The sequence below is a fragment of the Meles meles genome, chromosome 4, assembly GCF_922984935.1.
Source record: "Meles meles chromosome 4, mMelMel3.1 paternal haplotype, whole genome shotgun sequence".
In the NCBI taxonomy this organism is placed as follows: domain Eukaryota; kingdom Metazoa; phylum Chordata; class Mammalia; order Carnivora; family Mustelidae; genus Meles; species Meles meles.
The window spans coordinates 3,424,375-3,443,679 of NC_060069.1; the positions used below are offsets into that span (position 1 = coordinate 3,424,375).

The 19,305-nt window shown below is 42.0% G+C and overlaps 1 protein-coding gene across 3 annotated transcripts in view; it reads right to left on the bottom strand.

Moving 5' to 3' along the window:
- Positions 1 to 950: 950 nt before the first annotated feature.
- The window catches only part of ARMC8 (armadillo repeat containing 8), a 117,700-nt gene continuing 99,345 nt past the window's right edge, over positions 951 to 19,305 (bottom strand). For all 3 annotated transcript variants that reach the window (XM_046002007.1, XM_046002006.1, XM_046002010.1), the window contains 6 exons: positions 18,803 to 18,952; positions 17,523 to 17,618; positions 12,228 to 12,323; positions 7,977 to 8,049; positions 6,483 to 6,576; positions 951 to 1,869 (listed from right to left, as the gene is read on the bottom strand). In XM_046002007.1, the coding sequence (XP_045857963.1) occupies positions 1,836 to 1,869; positions 6,483 to 6,576; positions 7,977 to 8,049; positions 12,228 to 12,323; positions 17,523 to 17,618; positions 18,803 to 18,952 (543 nt within the window). In that variant the 3' untranslated portion in view covers positions 951 to 1,835. The remainder of the gene's footprint in view (positions 1,870 to 6,482; positions 6,577 to 7,976; positions 8,050 to 12,227; positions 12,324 to 17,522; positions 17,619 to 18,802; positions 18,953 to 19,305) is intronic.

The window sequence follows — 19,305 nt, forward strand, 5'->3', positions numbered from 1 at the left end:
ACAAAACCCAAGTTCCTGTTGTGACAGACTTTTAAATTAGTGATGTTCTGGGGGGAAAAATAACTTTGAAATCTCTGTGTTTGAATCTTGGGTGGTCATGCTGAGAACAGGAAAAACTGCATTAAATACACTTAAAAACATTCATTTGCAATCAAACATATTTAAATCCTCCAAGGAAGGTGCAGGTTGGTGATGGGGTGACTGCGGGGTGAGCAACCCCATCAGGAGTGGCTGGTAGGCTTGGGACTCTGCCAGTGGCACACACTCATGGCAAGCTTCCGGGCCACAGACCTTGATTCTGGGCCGCAATGTCTCTGAACTTCTTTTAGCAAAAGGAAAGGAAGGCTGGTTGTTCCTCCCAACAGTCAAGAGCAACCTCTGCGAAGTTCACCTTGAAGCCGCCCGGAAGCTGGAGCTGGGTGCCACACTAAGGGCCGCAGAAGGGCGAAGTAGCACTCTCAGTACAAAAAGCCATCTTCCATCCTCTGGGGAGAGTCCCTTTCCCTCGATCAAACTTCAGTGCTTTGGGCTTCATGCAGAAGATCTCAGCCACATGTCTTACTCAAATTTTGATCTCGTCTTAAAAAAGCACACTGAATAGCAGTCCTGAGTGACGAGTGGAATTAGCTGAGTATAGATAGCTAAGAGAAAACCAGCTTTCTAAACTATCCTGTTCTTCACTTCTTTCTACAGATGAGTCTGTAGAGCATTCTTTAGTTTCACAGTGATATGCTGTTTCAGGAAGCACAAGGTGATCGGACTTTGTTTCCAGGAAGTGATGACCTACTTTAGTTTGAGCATGAGTTTCCATGACTGGCTCTAAATCCTGCCAGATACCGTTACACCAATGACAGGATTTAGGGCTATTGGGAGGGCTCCTGGTGCCCAGTTCCTGCCAAGTGCAGCCTGCCAGAGTCAGGGCTGGGCTTTCACTATCAGTAGTTCTATTTCCCCTTGATGGTTCAAAAATCCTATGATTTGTTGCCTCACTCCACTCCACCCTGTCCATTTGACTTGGAAGCCTGAGAGCTTATTGAATTAGGCTGAAAAAAGGCTCTGTACCTGCTGATATTGACGGCAGTAAGATGCTAGCTTACTATTTTGCACAGCACCATATATCATGCCTGTTACTCAGGCCAACTACAGCCAACCTTTTTTTGTTTTTTTCTTTTTTTTGTTTTTTGTTTTTTTATAAAGAAAATCTATGTAAGTTGAGGTTCAGAAATGCATATATTTTTTACTTACAAATATTCATCTGACCAAAATTCAACATAACCTTTATGGAACACTTAACAATTGTTTTGTTTTTAAAATAACATTTCATTCAAACTGTATATAATTCAGTAAAGTTTTTTATACAGCAAGCAATGCTTAAACCCTGGAAAATCTGTAGAAAAGAGATTTTCACACAAAATAAGAAAAGAAAAATTTGAGGTATCCCTCACACACACACACATCCATTCATTCTGATCCACGTGCACACGCATGCACACACACCAGTGTGTGCAGAGACACATTCATTCTCACTCACAAAGAGGCTGCAGCATAGGCAAAAAATTGTAGGTCCAAAGGAAAATGATTGATTGTTCTAAGAAAGAGTCCAGGTAGCTCAGAAAAAAAAAACAAAACAAAACACAACAGTCCTCTGAGGAAATTACTACCTCAAAAAATGTTCTCAAGATGAATTTGAGATCTAAGCCTACCAAATTGCTTTTGCAAAACAGCTCCCTGCAGTCCAAGGTGACTTGTGCAAATAGAAGGAATCAAATGAGGCCAGTTCCTGTACTTCCTTTAACAAGGATGTGGGATGCTTGCAGGTGCCCAGGGCGCTCCCATCACGCCAGGTACTGCTGCAGTGCCATCTTTGCCCTGAAATCACAAAGTTCCTGTTAGCCACCATCTCATAAATGTAAATAAGGCAAAAATCCTGTGGCTCAAAGATGGGGGGGGTGTGTCTAAAAAGATCCCCAAAGGGAACTGGAGTGAGCACAACTGGGCAACTACCGGAAGGGGCAGAGATCTGTGGTCAGCAGGCAACTTCAAACCCACACTGCCTACATTCCTCTTCCTGAGGTTCTTTTAGTAAGGGCTGTTCTTGTCCTTACACCTGCGGCAGTGACATTCTATAGTTTCCCTTCATCACTGGCATTTGGCTAGGATGAATCTAGAATTCTTTACTTTCCCCCACTGTCATGCAGGTTTTTAGCTGCTGCTGCAGAACACTGGGGAGGACACTTAGGATTCTGGGAAGCTAAGAGGAAAACTGACCCAGGGAGCAGCATTCAGGTGCTGATCAGAAAGTGCATGGGGAGCCTAGAGCTCACGACCCAAAGCTGTCTCATGGTTCAAATGTCTTCAAATTGAGGAAGGAGGTTATAGTTTCATCTCATTCTTCTTATCGTGTCTACTGACACGGACTAGCAGGGGATGTGGGTTGTTAGGGTGGTTGGGGAAGAAGGTAGCTTGTTGGAGAGGAAGAGATGTTATATGAGCAGTGGCCTCACCCATCCTGATCCTTGTACAAGTGTCTTTCTTTGACCTGGGACTGAGGAGGCCTCCTTTACTACTCCAATCATGAACTTAATAACATTTCTCAAGAGGCTACAATTGTGGGAATTAGGAAGTAGGTTTTAGCAACGGTCTCCCCTAGGAGGTTATGGAAAGAAATGGGTAAAATGTTCAGTTACTATTAGCTGATGAGAGTAAGCCAAGGTAGACTGGGCAGGCAATAAGCTGGATGCAAGTGCAGTCCCTATGGTCAAGTAATGGATATGACCTACAGTTTTAAAAGTAGATACTAAGGGATATTCTTGAAATTATCTAAGGCTCTATATAGTAACTGCAAATAGTCTAATCCATAAAAATGGAAAGCCCTGTACAGATGGTCTCCGAGTTATGAGCGAGTTGGGTTCTACAAGGTCATTTTTCTATAGAAACAAGCTTATGAAGGAAAGATCACAAAGCCTTAAGCCTTAAGGACAGAAGGAACCTGAGATGTCTTCTTTAGGTAACAGACCTCCACGTGCCATTGTGGGAAGGTCCACATGAGGGTTTTGACTAAAATGAGAACTACCAATTCAGACTCCTCCTGAATCCTTCCCAGGGAATGTCTACGTTTGTTAGAGTAGACCGCAGAGACCCTGACCTTATTATTCTCCTGATATCTCTTAATATCTAAGGAGTCTTTCAGATGGATGGCCCTTAAGGCAAGGTCATCTTTCCTTAGATGGACTAGGTAGAGTAGCTCAAACCTTGATTCTTTTTTTTTTGTTGTTGTTTATTTACAGCATAACAGTGATCATTGTTTTTGCTCCACACCCAGTCCTCCATGCAGTACGTGCCCTCCCTATTACCCACCACCTGCTTCCTCAACCTCCCACCCCTCCCACCCCTTCAAAACCCTCTGGTTGTTTTTCAGAGTCCATAGTCTCTCATGGTTCATCTCCCCTTCCAATTTCCCACAACTCCCTCTCCTCTCCATCTCCCCATGTCCTCCGTGTTCTTTGTTATGCTCCACAAATAAGTGAGACCATATGATACTTAAAAACCTTGATTCTTTTCTTTCTTTTTTTTTTTTAAAGATTTTTTATTTATTTATTCGACAGAGAGAGATCACAAGTAGGCAGAGAGGCAGGCAGAGAGAGAGGAGGAAGCAGGCTCCCTGCCAAGCAGAGAGCCCGATGCGGGACTCGATCCCAGGACCCCGAGATCATGACCCGACCCGAGCCGAAGGCAGCGGCTTAACCCACTGAGCCACCCAGGCGCCCCAAAAACCTTGATTCTTTTAATGCGGTTTAAGAACTGCTGAAAATTTATGTGCCATACAAATATGGGGAAACAGCACCAGACAGATCTAAGCCATTGTAGGCCAGGGCTGAAACCTATTGTACATCCTGCTAGCGAGGCCACTTTTAATGTTCCAGGTCATCCTAGAAAAGATTTTGAGCAGAACTATTTTCATTTCTGGAACAACATGAGAAAAGAAACCCAGGGAGCGCTCTGGCTCTCAGCCAGGGGAGACGGGCTGACAGAGTCCACCATTTAGGTCTGCAGCTGCTACTGCTGCTATGGAGATGGAGGCCAGTCCTCAAAGTACAGCTCAATTCCAGCCTTCAGCAAGTGCCTGGCTCTCGGCTGCCTTTGATGGGACATTCACCTGAGCAGCAGCCTTGGGCTGCAATTATTTAGGGGATTTGTCTTCTTTAACCCACTGGATAGCAAGCTTCAGGGAGGCAGGGGCCCAGCCTGCTCTGTGTGCTCCAGAGTCTGGCACAGCCATTCACCTGAGGAGCAATTACCAAGCGCCTCTTCCCTTCAGTGGGGCAGACAAGGAAGCCGACAGCCGTGACACAGTGTGGTATGTCCTATGGGTGCTACAGGAGTCCCTGGCAGAAGGGGTCCCCTGACAGCCCGGGGTGGAGAATGGGTCAGGCAAGACCTTTTGGAGAAGGTGATAACCGGGTAAGATTTGTGAAGGGTAAATGGCCATTGTCCAGGCATTCTCTTCCCTTGCTTTCAGGACAACTCCTGTGCCAGGGTCTCTAGGCCTGCTTCACTGGTTGTCCCTTCCTTTCCTTTGCTGGATCTTTCACCTTCCCCTAAATGTTTGAGGGCTCCAGAGCATAGTCCTTAGCCCTCCTATCTTCTTTCCTCTCTCTTACTTTCCTTAGGTGACTTCATCCAGCTCCATGGCTTTATATACTCTCCTAGTTTACACCCTTAGCCCCACTATCCTGACAAGTCCCTTGGATATCTAACAGCGTCCAAAACTTGGCATGTCCAAACAGGAACCCCTGATTCTCCCTACCCCAACCCACTTCTCATTATCTTGGTAAAAGGCAACACCTATCCAGTTGCTCAGGCTAAAACTCTAGGCATTTCCCTTTCCTCTCTTTAATATCCTACACACTGAATTCCTGAGCAAATCCTGTTGTCTCTATCTTCAGATTAAATTCTGAATTTGACCACTACCACCCTCGTCTCTTACCTACAGGACTACAATAGCCTTGAACTGTTCTCCCTGCTTCTCTTCCTGCCCAGGTGATTCTCTGCAGAGTCACCAGACTGATCTTACACAAATTCAAGTCAGATAGGATCTCTTCTGCTCAAAACTCTCCAATGGCTTCCTATTAAACTCTAAATAAAATCCAGAGTTCCTACTATGGCCGACAAGGCTTTGCCTCCTGGAGTACACTTCTTACCACCCTACCCCTCATTTAGTTTTCAGCAGCTCCACTGGTCTTGTTGTTTCCTGAACATGCCAACCTTATTCCTGCCTCAGAGACTTGCACTCACTGTCCCCTCTGCATTGAATACTAGTCTTCTGAACATCTACCTGGCAGACTATCTCATTTCATCCAGATGTTTGATCAAATGTCACATCCTCAGAGGGGCCTTTATTGGCCAATCTATCTGAGAAGAAAGTTTCTTACTCTTCATTCCTTCATTTTGTTATTTTTCTTCATGGCTGGCTATCACATTACATATTCATTTGCTTATGGTCTTCTTTCTGTGCTAGAATGTAAGTTCCACAAGGGCAACGACTTCAACAATTTTATTCATCATTTTATCTCCAATGCCTAAAACAGTCCCTAGTGGAGGTTAGTATTCAAAAAAAATATTTGCTGAATGAATGGGGAATTCAGAGGAGAGGGGACTGGTACCGCAAGCCAGATGAACAGAATGTGTAAATGCATGAAGATGTGACATTGCGAAGGGGCAGGTGTGCCTAGAGGACACGGTTGGGGAGCATAAAAGTGAGCTGCAGAGTGAAGGCTGTGGTAGGAGGAAGGGTACACAGTCAGGAAGAACATTTTTGGCTACTTTGAGGGTAGAGGGATCTCTGATTATGATTCTTGTCTCTCCCAGTAAATGGTGAAGACAGGAACCCCTCAGTGGTCACTGTCATATTCTCAGCAGCTGGGCCAGATTTACATAAGGCAGGCACTCAGTGAGATTTTGAGATAATGGATGTTTTTATTATTTGCCTTCCTTTCTATTTTAACATCAAGAGAATGATCCTTGGATCCTCTCCAGATGTACACTAAGATGGCTCAGGCTCACGTTAACTCACAGTAAGATGAGAATCTTTAAAAATTTGCTAATTATTAGTTTATTTCTTACTTAAAAGTGGCAAGAGTTGGCTCACAGAAGATTAAGAAGGGAATTCAAGAATCTAAAAGATTTTGGTTCCTGAGTGGCTCAGTTAGTTAAGCGTCTGCCTTTGGCTCAGGTCATGAACCTGGGTCCTGGGACTGAGTCCCACATCAGGCTCCCTGTCAGCAGGAAGCCTGCTTCTGCCTCTCCCTTTCCCCCTGCTTGTGTTCCCTCTCTTGCTGTCTCTCTCTCTCTCTGTCAAATAAATAAGATCCTAAAAAAAAAGCATCTAAAAGATTTTAAGTTTGGCAGTGTAAATTACTAAGCAAGCTAAACCCTTTCATAAAAGAATCCAACATACAAGGCCCTTTTACTTTGATACTTACTTGTCACAAAGGTTTGAATCGGGTGACTGACTCAGTTTGTGTAGAATATCTACGATGCCCATGTCTCGTAATTTATCCTGGCGTTCTTGTGAACCTAAAAGATTAACGCTAACAGGTTACTGGGAACATGACCCAGGCAGTTGGTCTCCTTGATGTACAATCAACAATCTAGAGCATCGCCAGGGTCCTTTACTCCCCACCCTTCTAAACCCCTCATCCCCAATGACGTTGGATTGTCTTATGCTTAGATCCTCTAACAACTTTCTAACTGGTCTCTCTGCTCCTTGACCCTCCTTCTGTAGTCCATCCTGGGTTCTGCTGATAGACTAATTTCTCCATGGACTACAGGTCAAGGTCAGATTCCTTAGCCTGGCACAAGGCCCGCTGCATCGGCCCATCTTCATTTCTTCTGTCTGGGCATATCAAGCCAGGCTCTTCCTACTCCAGACAGGTCTTGTTTTCCCCCTTGTTTTCTTCCACCGTCCTCTGACCTCACAGCACTTCCTGCTGCCTCCTGGTTAGCACCTGGCACTTCCAACTTCATACTGCTCTGTTCTATCTTCCAACTAGACTAGGACCTCCTTGGGCGTGGCTCTCTTTCCCTGGCACCTGGATGATACTTGTCTCTAGGCCTACATATTGAATCCAATTTCTCCTTCTTCCTTTGTTCTAGACACAGCTGCTAGGTAGAGTAATCCTCTTGGAGTCTTTCCTTCCTGTGAAGAACCTGCAGTGACTCACTCATGCACTTATCTCTAGACCCAGTATCAGAATCTCTAGGTGTAAAACCCAGAAATCTGCATTTTAAAAAGTTCCCCAGGTGATTCTTATGCAGTCAGCCCAGCACTGAGAACCACCACTATTCCACATCTGTTTGCTACATTGGAATCAGCTGGGGAATTAAAACAAAAACAAAAACAAACTTGTGCCCGTAATCCCCCCCCCCCTCCCAAGAAATTCTGATTAAACTGGTCTGGTGCAAAAATCCTCGGGTGACACTAATATGCAGTCAAGGTGGAGAACCTCTGATCCACAGAGGCCACTTTATAGACTGGCTGCTTCCCTAGTCACAGTGTATTTCTCATTTCTCACCAACGCACCCTCTTCTCCATTAAGCTTATGTGCCTCTAATCCTCACATGTGCCCCTCTGCATACAATGAAAGACGAATCTGCGCAACCACTACCATCTCTCATCTTCTTCGAGTTCAATCCCCCAACCTCCTCCCCAGCTCTCTCAAGGGCATGGATTGCTACTTGTTTCTCTAGGGTCTCCTTTATCCCCAGCCTCTGTAATCTCCTGCAGTGTTGACTTCAAGATGGGACTCAGTGTTAACTGGTGAGCCAACTCTGGCTAGTCCCATGGATTCTTATACCAAGGTGACTTGGTTGGATGTTCAGGACCCACTGAGTGATGCCTGCACCTAGGATCTCAGGGGCACCTGCTACCCTCCCTCCCATAATTTTCCTCAAAACAGATCTCACCAATCTCTTACCTTCCTCTTCATTCCATATGAGGTTTGATATACAAAACATAGCGGCAAGCTGAAGTTTCACATGTGAATGACCCTATTTGATGCAGAAAAAGAAAAAAAAAACATGGAGGCAATCTGATTTGAGGAGTTTTTTTGGTAACATACCATAGACAATTCCAATAGGCTAAAAGTGTGAAGCAAGGCCCTCAAACTCAAATGTCTTGAGGGGCACAAACTCATCACTAATGGGTAAATGGGTTATGCTAAAGACAAGAGAGTGGTGGAAATTTGGTAAACTGGGGAGTGAAGACTTGCCAAAAGACATTCACATTCAAATTTTAGAAACCCTCTGACAGGCCAAAAGAAACACCTCTAGGGCTACAACTGCAGTTTGCAAACTTATCACTCTATCCATGCACACAAACTGGCATCAGACAGGTCTATGCTTTAGATTTAGGCTAATTTTGATCTACACCAAGAAACTTTCCGGTCACCAGGCGCCAATAAATTAGATGAATGTGGCTTTGGTTTTTAGCCATTGATTCTTGATTATGATTCAAATTACTCTTATCTGGGGGGCCCTGTCCCCCAAAACCTGAGTCTTTACTTGATTCATCCAATGTTTCTACTATTGCTAAAGGGCCTCCTATTCCTCTGAAACACAATTCTTATTTTTCTTTATATACTAAAAGTACAACCACTTTCCTTAAGTTGGATCATTTAGCTATAGGGAGTGCTTTCTCCTATACAACAGAGGACCCAATAGTAAAACAATCTCTACAAATGGTTTTCCTATTGGTCAATTAAAAAAACTCTCCAGTACTTTTAAATAACATGCATATCTAGGGAATTATCAGTGGTATAGTATGTCCAACAGTTTCTTGAAGGATGAGATGGACTTATTTTGCCAAGTAGGCCTATATTTCAACTATGCAGAGACAAGAAGTGGACAACATGGCTTTCTTCACTAGAATTCTATGGCTGGTGATTCTCTTTTCCTTTAGACCTGCCAAGACTTTTAAAGACATGCCCAGTTCACACTCCACAAAGACAAGATGGAACAAAATTTATCATTGCTCTCAGCCTCAGGTCATGAATGGGGGGAATTTTTTGAATAAATGAACTTATACAGAGGACAAAAATAAGTGCTTACAATGTTAACTTCATTCAATACATGTTTTTTTAAGGAAACAAATTCTGTGGAGAAAACTGGAGATCTCTTTGAAGGAGGCAGCATTTAAGCAGACACTTAAAGGACAGGAAGGTGCCAGCTATGCAAAGAGCAGGGGCCTAGGGGCACTGAGAAGAAGGAAAAGTTCCTGAAAAGGTCTGAGGTAAGAAGGAGCTATAGAGCTCCTGCATACTAAGAAGGCAAAGTGCAGCAACATTAGTTCAGGGAAGTAGATGTGGTTAAATTGTGGGCTCTTGTGGGCCCTAGGGAAAGGACTCAGATTCACTCTGAGTTGACAGGGAGCTCCTGAAGGATTTAAGGAGTGAGAAATGAAGACGTGATTTACATTTTTAGAAGGTCACCTGAGCTGAAGGGATTGGCTAACAGTGCAAAGGTGTCTAGGAGGCTTTTATGGTCCATCAGGCATGAGATGCCATGGCTTGGTCTAGGGTGAGGGCAGTGGTGATAGAAAGAAGCAAAAAGAATCAAGATGATAAATCGGATTAATGAGGTGAAAAAGCTGGAGAAATCAAGACTGATTCCCCAGTTTGAGCAACAGGATAGATGGCAGAGCCACTGTACTAAGACAAGAAAGAACAGGAGAGAAGAAATTTAGATTTAGGGGAGATATTTAAGAATTCATTTTTAAACATCAACTTCAGGAAGCATGAGTCAGGTGCATGGAGATGTAAAGTAGGCAGGAGGATATAGGAGTCCAGAGTTCCGAAGACAAGTCTAGAAGTACATCCTCCATGGGACCCTCTTACCTTGCTCCTCTACCCTCTACCCCATTAAGAAAAGAACCAGCATCTGTAAAGCTGCAAGTACCATCACGAAAGCTTATTGTCACGGCTTTTGAAGGCCAGTAACCATTATTGCAGTTGTGTTTTCTATTGACGATGCTATGGAAAGTGTAAATACTGTAATGATTATTCTATTTATCAAAACTGACTACTAGACCAGAACCCAGAAACCAAAAAAGCATAGAGTTGATAGTAAAAGCCATGGGAGTGGATGAGATTCTCCTAAAACATTGGTTCTCAACTCTAGCTGTACATAAGAACTGCCTGGGGAACTTTAATATTTTTAAAGATTTTATTTCTTTATTTGAGGGAGAGAGACAGATTGAGAGAATGAGTGGGAAGAGGGGCAAAGGGAGAGGGAGAAGCAGGCTCCCCACTGAGCCCAGAGTCTGATTAGGGGCTCAATCCCAGGACCCTGGGATCATGACCTGAGTAGAAGGAAGACACTTAAATGACTAAGCCATCCATGCACACTGCCTGGGGAACTTTAAAAAACCCTGATGTCCAGGCTATAACCCAGACCTATTAAATCAGAATCTTGAAAGGAAAGGGACAAGACAATCATCTTTGAAAACTCCCTGGAAAATGCCATTGTGCAACACAGATCACAGACCTCAGGAGGCCGTGTAGGAGAGAAAAGAAGAGGGGCTAGGGCTAAGCAGGGAGGGATGGTGTAGTGAAAGCCAAGAGAAAGGAATGTTTCCAGGAGGAGGAAATGGTCAGCTGTGTTGAAGGCTGCTGTAAGTGGGGTGAGATCAGGAGAGAAAATGGTCCTTTGGATTTGGCATCATGGAGGTCACTGGAGATATTAAGCAGAGAAGTTTCAGTTGAGCGATGATAGTGGAGGCCAGACGAAATGGGTTAGAATGAATTTAAAGGTGAGGAAGGAGACAGCATGTGCAAAAGACACTTTTAAGAAGTCTGGCTCTGAAAAGCAGCTCAGGAATAGGTATCTCTCAGTGGATATGGGAAATCAAGAGTAACTTTGAAAAGATTAGAGAGGCTACGTGGATCTGGTATTGGAAAGATAGAGAGTTCCTTGTTGAAGCAGTAAGGTTTTCATTCAACAAATATTTACTAAGTACATCCTAAATTCCATCGTCCAAGGTGACATATAAAATGTGCACAAAACACATGAAGCTTTGCCCTCATGGAACTTACACTCAGGCACACAAACAAACACATGTGTATCACTATAATTGAGCTACTGCTCCGAGGGGAACAGAATGCAGTAACAAAGAATAACTCACATGGGTAAGAGCCCACAAAGAAGTGTCAGTTGAGCTCAGATCTGTGAGATGAAAAGGCATGCAGTGAAGGAGTAGAGAAGTGTTCCAGGCAGATTAGCCAGCATGTGCAAAGGTCCTAAGACAGGAAAGAACATGCATGGCCTTTTCGAGGAACAGGAGTCAGTGTAATGAACAAAGATCGGAACGAGGGGAGCTAGGATACTGATGAGTCAGGTCATGCAAGACTTCATGGGTCATCACAAGGGGGATACAAATGTTATTCAAGGTGCAAAAGGGAGCCACTGATGGACTGTGGCTTCTATTCTCTTAACAGAACAAAAGGTGAGGTCACCACTAAGAGTGATGAGGGAGAGAAAACTCAAGGTTTAAAGAATGACAAGGTAAAAACCCTTCTCCTTGAGAATGGTGTCAGCTTGCAGGAGAATCACAAGTGGTAGTAAGCAGTGCTGAGTACCCACAGGGGGTTTGTAAACAGGAAATTAACATGAAACCAATCAGGCTGGTTCTATGCCTTTCTCTGTAGTTGCTGACAGGCAGGCGGAAAGAAGACAGACTCACCCACAGCTATGGTTTTGCTAGGAGACACAGACAGAATGAAAAGATTGCCAGGTGTGGCAATGGGCAGTTTCTGGTGATGACAAGATCCATGGGATGGGTGTGGCAGTAGGTGGCTGAGGTGTTTGCAAGCAACTGGGTCAAAGAACGAGTGCCAGAGGCGCCGGGGTTTAAGAGGACACGTACATCGGACAGAAGCCTTGAGAGGGAAGACAGGGCTGTGGACGCACTGAAAGAAAACCAGGAGCCCACGTCTTCACTGATTAAGGAGGCATCAGGAAACAACGAAGGCAGGGAATGGGGCAATGAATGGGTGGTAATACTGCCCAAATGGCACAAGCTTCAAGGCCTTCATGTCTGTTTCTTTTTCCTCCGAATGAAAGAGAGTTCCCTGAATCTGTTACAGAGTAGTCTATTCTTTAAATCTCTGCACAATTTGTTTTGAGCCTTTTAATGCAGCTACCACAGAGCAGTGAAAGGGACAAAGGCCTACCATGTAATACTTGATTTTCTGCAGGATGTCATCATTGGTCATAATAAGTTCTTTTGCTGTTGTTCCATCTGCTATGTTGGCTAAGATGCACAGTGTCTGGAAAAGAACAAAGGGCCGGTGATCAGGAAAGCTCTGAAGTCTCCAGATGCAAGCTCTCTCAAGAACTTGGGCAATTTCTACCTGAAGCACATGGATTCTCACAGGTTCTATTCTGAATGCTCTGATTTCTTATCTCCTGACATTACTGCCAAGAAAAGTCTACCTTAGGCAAAGGAGAACTCAAACATTTCAGTAGTTTGTTTTGGGGCATAAGTCATCACTGGGTAAAGGCAGCTATGTCTTATATACATCAAAGGGAAAACGTGAATTGTTATTATTTCATTTCTAAAAGAAGCTCTTGTTACTAACCCAACAAGGTTTCTTCAAAAGTGTAGTCTTTTTGGTGGAAGCATCATAGGTGCTGAAACTCCCTCCCTCCACCTCCAAATGCTTCTTGCTCCTGAGCTCATGACCTTCTGGGTAAAGGCCTGTACCCTGGTCCACTAGCCATGTACATTTAGGATTTCATGACTTTTAAAAACCTGATTAGAGGAACAGAAAGGTAAGGAAAATGTGTGAAGGAGCTTAGTCAAGCTTGGCCTAATGAGACTGGAGGGAGACTATAACATGTGGCAAGACAGTGTAACTTGAAGATAATCACTACATTGGTACTGGGGGGACTTTCCTGTCAGCTGTTGGGAATCTCATAGCCTGACTAGCAGGAGGGCAATGTAAAGGTGAAAGGACTGTGTAAAGGATACTGAGCCAGTATCAGTCTTTGCAATTCAACAAACCATCTACTGAGCACCTACAATGTGCATGTACTCGGCAGGGTATCAGGGTCAGACAGGAATAAGACACACTACCTAATCTTGAAGCGGTCACACAATTACATTTCACTGTGGTGTGACAGAGGAAAAATAGGACTGAGAAAGCATGACATGCACTTGTTTGCTAATGCAAAGATCAGGAAAGGCTTCTTGGTGGAAGTGACACTGAATCCTGGAGCACAGTAAGGGACCACTCAAAGAAACTGGTAAGAAGTGGGAATGGGGTCTAAATTCAAGTAATTTTCTCCAAATTTACCTTTCTTTTGGTAGACTTAAGCTAATTAAGCTTGTAGATTATACCTAATTGATGAAATTATTTTCTTACTATGGCCTGAGGCCTCAAATGTAAAGAGTGTGTGGTCTTATTCTTCCTAGATTAATACACTGATTAGGAAGAGAGTCCTGAGGTTTGAACCAAAAAAAAAAAAAAAAAAAAAAGGCTGCCTCTGGGAGGGGAAGGAGTGATATCTTTAGCCTCATCTAGGGAAGAGGTATCCTTCTCTTAACCACTAAGAATATGAGGGGGGATTTCATGAAATATTTCTGAGAATAGACTTGTTTAGCAAGACAGGCAAGTGATTCCCCTTGGAGTGTTAGAATATACCCATGCATCTTCAGGTTTGAACAGCATGGCAGCATGAGCTACAGTTCTTTCTAAGGCCCCACAACCCTTACTACAAAACTGGTAAACAGATCAATTAGTTCTTGGGCCAAGCCAATTTAACGTATAAGCTAGGGAGCAGAGAAAAAAGCTACACACATACACACGTCCATGCTTACACACTCATGTGAACAACTAGAAATTAATGATAGAGTAGGGATAGGCAAATTATGGCCTGTGGACCAAATCCAACCCGCTCTCTGTGTAATAAACAGAACGGTACTGGAAGATGGCCATGCCTACTTGCTTACATATTGTCTATACCTGCTTTCAGGCTGTGGCACAGCACAGTTAAGTAGCTGCCTGCCACAGAGCCTGACTGGCCTACAAAACTTAAAACATCTATCTTGCCCTTTGTGGAAACAGTGTGCCAATTCCTGAAATAGAGAAATAGAAAATAGGGGGGGAAAAATCAATGAAACCAAAAGCTGCTTTTCTGAAAAGATGGAAAAAAAAACCCAAACCTGATAAACCTCTAGCTGGACTGACGAGGGAAAAAGGAATTATCAATAAAGAACAAAAGAGGGGATATTGCAAAGAATGCTACAGACCTTAAAAAGATAGTAAGAATATTATAAACAATTTTATGTTAATAAATTTGAAAAAGATGAAATGGACAAATTCTTGAAGGACACAAAATACCAATGCGGACACAAGAAGAAAGATAATCTGAGTAGTCTTATTTCTATAAAAGAAACAAAATTTAGGGGCGCCTGGGTGGCTCAGTAGGTTAAAGCCTCTGCTTTCGGCTCAGGTCATGATCCCAGGGTCCTGGGATCGGGCCCCACACCGGGCTCTCTGCTCTGCGGGGAGCCTGCTTCCTCCTCTCTCTCTGCCTGCCTCTCTGCCTAGTTGTGATTTCTCTCTGTCAAATAAAAAAAAAAAAAAAAAAAAAAGAAAAGAAACAAAATTTAGCTAAACATTTTTTTTTACACTGAAAATTTCATTTAATAAAAATCATTTGTCTACCATTCATTCTAGGTTATCCCTCTCTACTTTTTTTTTTAATTAACATATAATGTATTATTTGTTTCAGGGGTACAAGTCTGTGATTCATCAGGCTTACACAATTCACAGCACTATCACCATAGCACATACCCTCTCCAATGTCCATCACCCAGCCATCCCATCCCTCCCATTCGCATCCCCTCCAGCAACCGTCAGTTTATTTCCTGAGATTAAGAGCCTCTTATGGTTTGTCTCCCTCTCTGGTTTCATCTTGTTTCATTTTTCCCTCCCTTCCCCTACGATCCTGTCTTGTTTCTCAAATTCCTCTTATCAGTGAGATCATATGATGACTGTCTTTCTTGATGACTTATTTTGCTTTAGCTAAACACTTGTCCACAAAAGAAACACCAGGTTCCAGATGGCTTCACTTGTACATTCTACCAAAATCTGAGAAAGAATACCAATGCTTCACAAATTCTTACAGAAAACTGAGGAGGGAATGCCTTCACCTCATTTCCCGAGGCAAGCATTATCTCCATAATCAAATATCAATATCAAAACCAAACAAAGACATCACAAGAAAACTAAACATCAGTGTCTCTCATGAATATAGATGTGAAACATTCCTTACCAAATTTCAGTAAATTGAATCCAACAACATATGTAAAGGATAATAATGACATTTTAATATGGTGTATCTCCCCACTTATTTAGGTCTTTGATTTCTTTCATTATCAGTGTTTTGCAGTTTTCTGCACAGAGACCCTGCACATACTTTATGATATTTATACACCAGTATTTCATTTTTTCTGAACTACTATAAATGATGTTTTTTTAATTAAAATTTTTTAATTTTTAAAATTCCAAATTCTACTTGTTCATGCTAACGTATTAAAAATACAATTCATTTTTCTATCTTGTGGACTTGGCTAATTCCTTGATTACTTCTAGCTTTTTCTGATGAGTCCAAGGCATTTTATACATAGGCATTCATGTTGTCTGGGAATAATTTTGTTTCTTCTTTTCCAATTTATATGCCTTTTATTTCTTTTTGTCTTGTTGCCCTTGGCAGCAACTCCAGTATCCTGCTGAAGAAGACTGGTAACAACGGACATGTCTTTTTCCCAATATAAGGACAGTAACAGATACGTTCACTATTTTGATTGTGGTGACTATTTCATGTCAGCATATCACAGTATATATTTTAAATATATGTAGCTTATTGTATGTCAGCATACCTCAAGAAAAAAAAAGCTGAATTATCATGGTGTCTGGGAAAAATTAAACTTCCAGCTAACATCCAGACAGTTTAAGCCTCCCCATCATTACCTACTTCTGGACCATGACCAAAATCTGTATGAAAGAGTATAATTTGAGTCCTGTCAGAACATATTACTGTTGTTGGCCTTTCTTTTTTGCCTTCATTCAAATCCTGTCTCACTTTTTTGCCTTGCTTTACTTTTCCAGTCAGAGGAATTCCATCTAGGTGAGCCATTTTTAGACAAAATTCATTCTTATGCTCTTCAGGTAAAATAGTTTAAATAAAACAGTTGGGCGTGGAGCCTGATGTGGGGCTTAAACTCACCACCCTGACACTGAGACCTGAGCTGAGATCAAGAATTAGACACTTAACCGACTAAGCCACCTAGGCACCCCCCGGGCAGAATAATTTATTTTGAGCAATGGATCTTCTTCATTGTTGTGTTCCTGTAATGGATATGTTCAACCTAGTATTAGGGATGTCTGAGATTATAGTTTTTCTGTGTTAAATTTTTGTTCATCAGAAAACACGGTTGTTTATTATTGAATTTTAAGGGAAATCACCTAAAATGTCCACCTTAAAACCACTTTGTCAAATCTATGGCTTTTTTGATCACAAATTCAATTATTGCTCCTATATCCTACCATTCTTACTTCCTGGACTTTTCTTCTGAAGCTTGCAGAATTACTCTAATTCAGGAACACAGAGAATGCGGAACACAGAGAATGCAGAGCACAGGCCTGCAGCTAGATTCTAAGTTCAACTCCCCACTGATGACCTTGGGCAAGTTTCCTCCACACATATAAGTATACAGCTCAATGAATTCTGAAGTGAACACATTATATAGCTAACATTTATGTCAGAAAGTTGAACATTAGCATTGCCTCAGATCTTCTATCAGAAATTTAAGTTTGTAGGTGACCTTTCTTTTTATGACAAAACATATACTATGTTAAAAATGCTGTAATAAATCCCATAAAATACAGAAAAGTAATTCTAAAACTGTCCCCGGATGAATGCATAGCCTCTGTATTTTTATGCCTATCCCAAACCTGCCCTACTAAAAGACAAGAGAAAGTAGAAGTATGGAATAGGAATAAAGAACATTAGAGTAAAAAAATGAAAAACAACTCCAGCATAAGGGATTACTTTATCAGGGTGTTACAGGAATAAGGAGTTCAGAGCATGGTGGATATAGAAAGCTGGAAATGATGAATCCAAGAGAGTGGACTCAGTCTAGGATGATCAAAGGTGGTATCTCTAAAGAGACAGGGTCAGTGTGTACAGTACATGACAAGGAGGGTGAAACGACAGACTCTGGTAATATTTTCTTCTATTCTGGGAGGAAGAATTCTTGAATAGTTTTGGGGATGGTGGAGGATCTTTCTCCTCAAATCTTTCCTGTCTCTATAGCACCTTTATCTCAGCACTCTGTCCTTCACAGATCTGAATATTTTAGGAGACTCCTAATGAAGATCCTTTTTGGTATTCACACTCAGAAGATACTTCTCAGGAAAAAAAAAAAAAATTAATAATAATAAAAATTGAGCACATACCTGCTCTTTGACCTCAATGTTATGCTCCCCTTCCAGAATAAGGGTGACGGCTTGCATAATTTGCTTTCCATGAGTACTCATTATTTTATCTATATGCTGCAAAAACAAGGGAAATCCACAGTTATTATCTAGGGAACAAAGAAAAAGATCACAGAAAGGAAAAGAAAGTTAAACAATATAATACACAACTGCTTGAAAGAGAACCACAGCATACAGAACTAGATGCCAAAAAATAGCGTTTATTATAGCATAAAATTGAATTTTGCTTTCTGTGTGTGTGTATTTATGACTTGAAGTTTATAAAGAACATAGACTTGGTCTGATAGAATACAGAATTATATTTTCAATACGGAATCCTCAAATCCAAAGATTTTAAAGAAAAGGAACTCTAAAAAGGGATAGGGAGTGGCGCCTGGGTGGCTCAGTGGGTTAAAGCCTCTGCCTTTCAGCTCAGGTCATGGTCCCAGAGTCCTGGGATCAAGCCCCACACTGGGCTCTCTGCTTAGCTTAGAGTCTGCTTCCTTCTCTCTCTCTCTCTGCCTGCCTCTCTGCCTACTTGTGATCTCTGTCAAATAAATAAATAAGATCTTTAAAAATAAATAAATAAAAATAAAAAGGGATGGGGAAAGGGGGAAAAACCAGAGACATGGAAAATAGGACACAGATTTACTAACACCCTGCAGTACAAATGAACGAAGAAGGCTCAGAAAACAAGTGAAGCACAAAGGAACCACCGATGTTTCTTCATCTACCTGAAGGCCACTGACTTCAGGTAGGCTCAGGGAACTACAAGAGGACCCCAGAAACAGGCTCAGCCCCTCCTGCTTTGATATGTAACCACTGTTTCCACACTGACATCTTCAGAGTCAATCTACTAAATGTTGGCAGCATGTGGATTGGTCTATGGAATAACACTGAGAAGGATTCTCTAAAGGGAAAGAGGCAGAGGCCCCAGAGATGAGTGATTTAGGCATATGAGAAAACATATTCTGGCCAGCAAACCGAGTAAGAATGAAGTAACAAATCAAGGCAGGCTCATATCTGCCATGGAGTAAGGAGAGGGAGACAGAACAGGCAGTGCAAGAGTGGAGGGTCAGGTGGTTATATGGTAAAGCAGTTCCCAGATCACCTATGAAGGTGACAGGTCTAGATATCGACTTCTTCTTGGTAAGGGACAGTATCTGAATCACACTTCTGGGGAGATGTTGATGGGAGAAGAGAGGGAGAACAATATTTTGTACTGCATACGCAGGGCAGCTAATGTGGAAACTTTTACTTACAGGCCGAGTAGAGAGGAGATTTCTAAGAAGTCCCAATGTCTTCATCAGCACATTCAAATCTGAATCTGATAATAACCGGAATAGCTGTTCAGTACTCAAGCTTCGTAAAATATCTGCTTTTATTTTTTGTTCAGCCTGAAATGCCATATTCTGAAAGGATTAAAGAAGTTTCAAAAAATCATGTTTAATTTGCTTTATTAAATTATATTTTGATAATAAGTGAAAATTTTCAAAGTACAAACAGCAGCTGCAGATAATTTAAGTCATATTATTTTTCTGATTCCTGTTAATTACTTATAATTCTGTCTGTCAGGAGAAAGAAAACTATCTCCTATATATACTCCTGTATAAGGAATATGACCATTTCCTGATACGGGCATTTGAGTGTCCTAAGATTTGTCTAATAAATATAGAATCTATGGTTTCTTTTAAAAAAATTATTTGATTTATTTAAACTGAAAAAATAAAACCACCCCCCCCCAGCCCAAAAGCAAACCCGAAAC